At 64.1% G+C, this 7,442-nt stretch overlaps 1 protein-coding gene across 1 annotated transcript in view; it reads right to left on the bottom strand.

The window, feature by feature from the left end:
* Nucleotides 1–286: 286 nt before the first annotated feature.
* LFNG (LFNG O-fucosylpeptide 3-beta-N-acetylglucosaminyltransferase) overlaps nt 287–7,442 on the bottom strand; it is an 8,838-nt gene continuing 1,682 nt past the window's right edge. The window contains 7 exon segments of the mRNA XM_011956969.1: nt 287–513; nt 740–825; nt 1,245–1,410; nt 1,860–1,945; nt 2,065–2,218; nt 2,314–2,413; nt 2,886–2,934. Of these exon segments, the coding sequence (XP_011812359.1) occupies nt 447–513; nt 740–825; nt 1,245–1,410; nt 1,860–1,945; nt 2,065–2,218; nt 2,314–2,413; nt 2,886–2,934 (708 nt within the window). The 3' untranslated portion in view covers nt 287–446.

The following is a 7,442-nucleotide window of genomic DNA, read 5'->3' as shown; positions in this document are numbered from 1 at the left end:
TAGTCCCAGCTACTCGGGAGGCTGAGGCAGGAGAATGGCGTAAACCCGGGAGGCGGAGCTTGCACGGAGCCGAGATCAGGCCACTGCACTCCAGCCTGGGTGACAGAGCGAGACTCCGTCTCAAAAAAAAAAGAAAAAAAAGATCCAAAACTCCTCAGAGTGGCCTCCGACATACAAATCCTTCCTCCAAGCAGGCCTTGCAGCCCACTGGCTCTCGGGGTAGAGGCACATAAGTGGCGCTTGTGCCTGCCCCTCCACAGAGCAGAACTGCCCAGCAGCCTGCCACCCGGGTGGGCATACAGTACACACACACGCGCATACACACACGCACATGCACACGCACGGCCCTGGGGAAGCCTCGAATCCCGAGGCCAGGGCAGCACAACAGGGTCACTGGGCCCTTTGGATACCAGGGGTGCCCAGGGGTTGGGTCTCAGCCATAGCTGCTAGAAGATGGCAGTGCGGGGACACCAGGGTGTGTCCGGGTACAGGTGGCAGTGGATGGAGCGGAACCTGTGGGAACAGAGCAGGGGCTGGTCTGTGTGGGTGGCAGGAAGGTGCTGAGCTCCCATTTGCAGTCCCACAGCACTGGCGGCCCCACCCCGTGCAAGCAGGACTCCGGAGGGGTCACCTCTGTGTAGAGTCACGCTGCTTAGACAGACCCCGCTGCAGCTCGGCGAGGTCCCCTGATGCCCCTACACCACCCCACGCAAGCCCATCTGGGCCAGGGTTTCCTCACCTAGATGGGTCGGCCTCCACCGAAAAGGGCCCCTTCACGTGGACGGCATTCCGCTTGTTTTCAAACATACCGTAGCTCAGCGTCACCTGTGGGGAGGGGACGGAGTGATGCAGGGAGGGGCCCTGACATCCCTGGGCCCTGCCCCAGGCTGGCCACACAGCTCTGAGTGCGGCAACAGCCCTGCCTTGGCCTCCCTTGGACCTGGAAGGACACCTGCCCTGTGCACCCCAGGAATAAGGTCTCAAACTGGGGACCAGCTGGGGCTGGCTGCATCGCCAGCCGTTGACAAAATACATACAATAGGCGCATCACAGCGAAGAGAAGAGATGGCAGGGACACAAGCCGCCATAAACAGCTTTCAGCTCATGGCAGGAAAGACCCCCCCTGGCTGACAGTGACATGCTGCCTGGCCTCCCTGTTTAGAACAGTGCCCCACCCCATCTCGGCAGCCACGCGTCCCTTCCTGCACTCTCCGAGTCCTGGCGGGGCCTGGAGGATGGTGCACCTGCTCGTGGAGCTCCGAGGTGAGCACCTGCTGCAGGTTCTCCAGGTGGGAGTGGAAGAGGCCGCTGCGGATGAGGGGCACGCCCAGCAGGGCCTCCACGATGTAGCCAATGGTGCAGTCATCAGGCAGCCGGATCCGCTCGGCAGTGTTCATGAAGTGGCCCCCGCTGTGGGAGGGAAGGGCCCAGACCGGTGAGCAGAGGCGGGAGCCATCTGCTGGGAGCTGGGGAGGCCTCACCAGGCAAAGGCGCTGCACTCAGAGAGGAGCCCTGGAGAGAGCTCTGAGCTGCAGCTCCCTCTGCCTCCCCTGGCCACAGCCAGGGCACACTCCCTGCACGGCTCCTGTGCTTGGTGGCTCTTTGTGGCGGGAATCTAGGTGCAGGAAGGAGTCCTGCTGGATGGTGCCTGGGGTGCTCTGAGCAGGTCGGGCTTGGGGGCAGCTGCCATAAACACAGCTGCCCTCTGAAACCCAGAGGGAAGTGGAATATAGGCAGTAAATGGGCGGTGCCACACAGGAGGCTGGGGACTCCCCGCGGCTGGGAAGATGAACCAAGCCAGGCCCCACGATGGCGAGGAGCCTGGGACCCGGCTGGCCTAACTTGTGCAGGGCACTCACCTGGCCCACGGGCTCATCTTCAGAGCCAGCCCACGGCTGATACAGAAGCCAGCGCCGCCCGTGGCAAACCAGAAGTGGACAGGACGCTGGGAGAAGGGAGAAGGTGTCCTGAGACCCGGGCGCTGCTGCCCCTCGCTGTCCCCCGCCCCACTCCGGGTGTGCGCCCCGCGTGGGCATGGGGGACTAGGAGAGGGCAGGCACTCACCACCTTGTTCTCGCTGACCCGTTCCGTGGCCTGGATGGGCCTGTCCAGGCTGGGCTTGCCGATGTAGATGTCCCGCGTGTGCGGGTAGCTGGCCAGCAGCCGCAGCAGGGCCCGCAGGTTGACGTAGTTGTCATCGTCCACGTGGCAGAACCACCTGGGGGCAAGGCAGGGCCATCGGGGGAGGGCATGCCGGGGCGGGCGCTGCCAGGCTCAGGCAGGGAGATGGGGGTCCCCCCGGGCCACACTCACTTCCTGCCGGACTCGATGAAGTGGTCATACTCCACGGCCATCTTGCAGGACAGCGCCTGGCGGCTGTGGGCGGCCGAGCAGTTCGTGATGACCACATTGCCTGTGGACGGGGGAGCGGCTGTGAGTAGGTCTGAGTCGGCTCCCAGAGAGGGGCTGGCCTGGGGGACGCCGCGGGGCCCAGGGACTCAAGAAAAGCCCCCTAGTTCAAGCTGGGCCCGGCCCTAGCCTCCCCCACCCTAGCTCGGGGCTCGGGCCTGCGGACCCTCCCCCAGCCCAGCCCCCTCCAGGGCGGCCCCGCCCCCGCCCATTCAGACAGTTTTTTCCCAGCACCCGCCACCTGTTGCCGCTGCCTGGGCTCAAAGGGACCCGGGGGGCTGAATGGGCTTCATTTGCATGAGAATTGGGGGGCCCCGAGTGGTGGGGCGGGGCGTGGAGCAAACCCCATGAGTAAACTGCCCTCCTCGTCCTGCCCTTGGTGACCTCTCAGCCCAGAGGAGCCAGGAGGCTGGAGGGGGAGGGTTCCGCTCTGGATGGAGGCCTGGGCCCCCTCCCGCCCCAAGTCCAGGGCTCACCCGTGTGCCTGGCCAGGGCCTCATCTTCCCCGTCAGTGAAGATGAATGTCTGGAAGGAGAAAATCAGCCCTCAGCAGCCAGCCCTTCATCCCCACCCCAGGGCCATCTGTGGGGGCCGGACGGGGCACCCTGGAGTTGCTGCAGCTGCAGCTCTGTCACACTGACACCCGCCCTTCTCCGGGCCTTGGTTTCCCCACTCATGCGGAGTAGGGCTCAAGTGCCCCATCTCAGTGCCATCTGGGCCAGGGCTCACGCATTCACTCGTCCTGCGGCTGGGGGATGGGGCCTCACCCCCCAACCTCGACAGCTGCGCCCAAGGTCGTCCAGGCGCGGTGAGGCACGAGCCAGGTGGTGCACCTCGCCCGCCCGCCAGGTAACCGGTTCCCGGCCCGCCCCGTGCACCTGGCGGGGCACACACCCTTATTGACACAGCACCCGGCCTGCCACTTGGAGGCTGCTGGAAAGGCAGGGGACAGGCGGGGTGGCGGGAGGGACAGGCGGAGGAGGTCGGCTTTGGGAAGCCAAGTCTCAATCACTAGGGGTTGGGGACAAAGGCCTTCGCTGGGCGGCTGCCAAGCCCTGGCGGACAAAGGGCCCGGAGGGAGGATGAATCACCAGGCATTGTCCGCCAGCTTTGTCCTGGGCTGGCGGGCGAGGGGCGCCGGGCCGGCCTTAACTCGGCCGAGTTAAGCAGAGTGGCCACGCCGCCCATTACCATACAGCTGGCCTGGTTAACCGGGCTGAGCTGGGCACGAGGTCCCGCGGGTAGGGTGCAGCCACCAGCACTGCAGCCCCCACCCCCAGCTGCCCTTTGGGCCAGCACCCCTGTCCTGGATGACCTGCAGGACAAGTTACCCACTCTGAGCCAAAGCAGCCCTGAAGTTCTGCAAAGTTGCCAACGGTCAGCAGGGTTGTGGCAGGAAACCTCAGGGGTCCCCAGCCCCCAGGTCAGGGGCCCCCAGTACCCATGCAGCCCAGCACCCCTCCCACTGCTCAGGCAAGGAAACCCAGGCTTGCCCAAGGCCACAGCCCACCTGTGCCAGCACGCGGCCGCCAGGAGCACTCTGCGGAAGAGGAGGGGGCCGCCAGGGCGGGGCCAGGAGTCGCCAGCGCCCGCCTGGGCCTGCCGGCACACGGGGAGGAATGTTCCTTCCTCTGCCCGGCCCGCCCAGCGCGTGCCGCCCGGCGCACCCTGGCATGGCTGAGTGCAAAACCCAGGGCGTACGGGCAATGCTCTGACCAAGAGACAACCCCCCCATGCCCACCCAGCCTCAGTTTCCTTCCCTGTACACACAGGTCCCGCAGAGGCCCTGGAACACCTTGGTGGTCTCAGATCCTTGTCCAGCCTGACCCAGCCCAGGGCACATGCTCACTCGGATGAGGCCCAGAGCTAAGGGGGTGGCTGGCTGGGTCTCCGCCTCTCCATGCGTGCACCCCTCCTGCAGCACCCATAGACACCCCAAGGCAGCCGCACGCACAGACTCGCACCCAGCCCCTTGGCCTCCCCAGCATCTCAGCCCAGGAATGCCGTGGGAGGCGGAGGGCCAGCCCCTGCAGACACTTTGCTGCGCCGCTGGGTTAAAAGGAAAATGCTTTCTTAATGAGATCAAGGGAGGCCTGTTCTCCCGAGATTTGGTGGTGCCCTAAAAACCCAGCCCAAGGCTACAGAGATTAAAGTCACCTTTGTTCAGCTCGGGGAGCAGGGAGGCCTCTAGAACAGCATCTGAGAAGTCGGGGCTGTGGGGTGTCGGGGTGCCGGGCCAACTGTCTCCCCACACCTGAGCCACCAGGAGGGGAGGGAAAAGGCCCTGCCGGGCTACGGGCCTCACCCGCCACTCAGAGCCCCCATCTCCTTTTCTGTAAAATGGGCATAACAGAGTTTCCCTGGGCAGAGAGCAAAGTGCAGAGACAGATTCTCTCCCTTCTCCCTGACAGTCCTGGGAGGGGGGCGCCATTACCAGCTGAGGCACAAGTGGGGAAACTGAGGTACAGGCACCAGCCTGAGGTCATACCCTGGGGCCGCGGTGGTGCTAGACCAGCCCAGTCCCTGCCCTCTAGGGACCCAGACCCCCCAGTGCCACCTAACTTCCCAGATGAAGACGGGGCTGCAGGAGGAAGAGCCGGGTGGATGAGGGTGGACGGGGGCGGGGGCCGGGGGACACCCACAGGAAGCGGCATTGTTCCTGGAACCGCGATTCAAAGAAACACAGGATGCCAAGTTCTCCCCAGCAATTGTGGCCGCTGCGGTGGCAGCTCGGCAGCCTGGCTGCTCCTGGGAGGGGCGGGGAACCTCTGGGCCAAAGGCCAGACTCTTCATCCTGGACTTCAGGCCCATCTCGCCGTGGCCCCTGCTGACCAACCGACCCTCCCCCCAGCCACCACTCCAGTTGCTAGAAGTTTCCTGCACAACCCCCATGCTGTGGTCATCACCATGCCCGGATGGAGTGCCCTTTCTGGGCACTTTTTTACTCAGTCTAGCTCAAATGGTGCCTCCTCCAGGAAGTCTTCCTTCCCTCCCTCCCTTCCCCCAGCATGTGGGTCAGATGCCCACTGTTGCCTCACACAGCGTCTCGGGGTTTTCCCCCCACACAGCCCTGACATCTTTCTATCTCCCCCACAGACCGTGTCTGAGTCACTCCGTGCAGGGCTAGGAGAGGGGGGCCCTCTTCTGTGGGTTTCCAGGACCCCTGCCCATCACCCACCACAAGGGGGGCTTTGCTGGCTGTGTGCTGGGGAACTGATGCTGAGGGCAGATTCAACCTTTCCCCTGGTGGGGTGACCCTCCAATACGGACCTCAGGGTTCAAGGGAGTGATGGCCCCCACCTCGACCCTGAGTGCCCGCCGGGTTCACCCCATGCCTGCAGGCTTTGCCAGTCTCTTACTACATGCTCCTGGAAGGACCATGTTCCCCCATTTCAGAGATGAGAGTGAGGGTCTGAGAGGCTGCAGGTCTTACTCAGGATCACACAGCCCAGCTGGGACTGATAACTGAGATCCTCTGACCATATCTCCTCTGCTGAAGAAAGGTCCCAAATTCCAAGATGGGAGGTGATCAGAGCTGGTGGCAGCCCAGAGTGGGGCTGAAGGATGCCCAAGGTCACATAGCAGGAAGGCTTGAGTGCTGGGGGTGGGGGGCCAGGCTTAGGGATGGTGCCCCAAAAGGACTGTCAGGAAGAGATGCTGGCGGGGGCGGGGGACGCTGGCCCCCTCATCGCCAGGCAACCTGAGTGGCCAGCACGCCAGCAGCGGTTCCCACGGAGCGCGTAGCTGCACACAAGGGGCCCGACGCCTTTCTCACTGGAGAAAGGGGCTTTGTTACCTTGCCCAAGGGGCCGGCGTGAGAGCCGCCCGGCGCTGGGAATCCTAACGGCCCGGCCGCCAAACAAAACCCACGGCCCCCGCCACCCCCTCCCGCCAGCCCGCTGAGCCCCTGGGAATGGGACGCTGTGTTCCCAGGAGGCTGCCATGGGGTTCCCAGGGCCCCTTCCCCACGCCGGGACCAGAGAGGACCCTGCCCCTCCCCCATTCCCCTCATGACCTCACCAAGCCCTGCTCCCACCCACCCACAGTGCCCCAAAACAGGGCAGTGCCAGCCCAGAAGGCCCTGAGTCTCCCGGGTTTGAGCAGAGAGGAAGGCGTGCGGGGTCTTCCCTGAGCCCCCATCCTCACAGCAAATGCCTCTGCGTCTCCCAGCCCAGAGACGCCCCCCTCCACTCCCCGACTGCAAGCCCCACACACTCTCCCCATCCCGCCCCAGCCCAACCGTCCTGCTGTGGCCTCGAGGGAAATTTTCAAAGTGGGGTGTGTCTTAATTATGTGTGTGTAAGAAGCTGATGCCCAACTGAAGTGGGTTGTGCCCAAGGTTGCAGGCCTCAGAGACTCCTGCACTGTGCGGGGAAGGTCCCCACACAGACCCCAAACCCGGGGTTCTTTGAGATGTACTCCCCAGGACCCACCAACCAGCAATGACTTCCCTCCCCGCACCTTAACGTGATGATGAGGAAAAGGCCCAGGGGTCAGAACACCTCACTTCTCTAAAGGAAGAGCCTTTCTCCCCAGGAAGGGGTCTGAGCTGAGGGTAGATCCGAACAGAATCTGCTTGGGGAAGTTTGAAGGCTTAATGCCCTATGCATGCGCTCCAATGTTTGGGGGTGAGAAGTATCACAGGGCACCAACCCCAAGCACTAGAGACTGGTGTAGGGTCCTGCAGCCATCCAGGACTCTGGAGCTGTACAGGGGGCGAGGCCCCGGGGACAGTCACACAACTGTAACGGGAAATTGGTCCCAGCAGGCAAACTGGCTGCACCAGGGTGCACTGGCGTCGCCGCCCCCAGATGGCCCTAGTGGCTAGATGGGGATGCAGCCTGGCCCCCATGGGACGCTGCCACAAACTGGACCAGACGGTGGGGCCCCGCCCCGCCCGCCCGTCCTTCCAGGCCGCCGGGGGCTCACCATCTCCTTGTGGCGCGAGATCCAGGTCTCCAGCAGCAGGTCGAGGCGCGCGCGGTGGAACTTTTTGGTGGTCTTGACCGCGATGAAGACGTCTCGGGGCGCGA

Source organism: Colobus angolensis, unplaced genomic scaffold (assembly GCF_000951035.1).
Source record: "Colobus angolensis palliatus isolate OR3802 unplaced genomic scaffold, Cang.pa_1.0 Scaffold43, whole genome shotgun sequence".
Taxonomy (NCBI): Eukaryota; Metazoa; Chordata; class Mammalia; order Primates; family Cercopithecidae; genus Colobus; species Colobus angolensis.
Note: the sequence above shows the minus strand (reverse complement) of the source record. Positions and strands in the feature narration are given on the sequence as shown.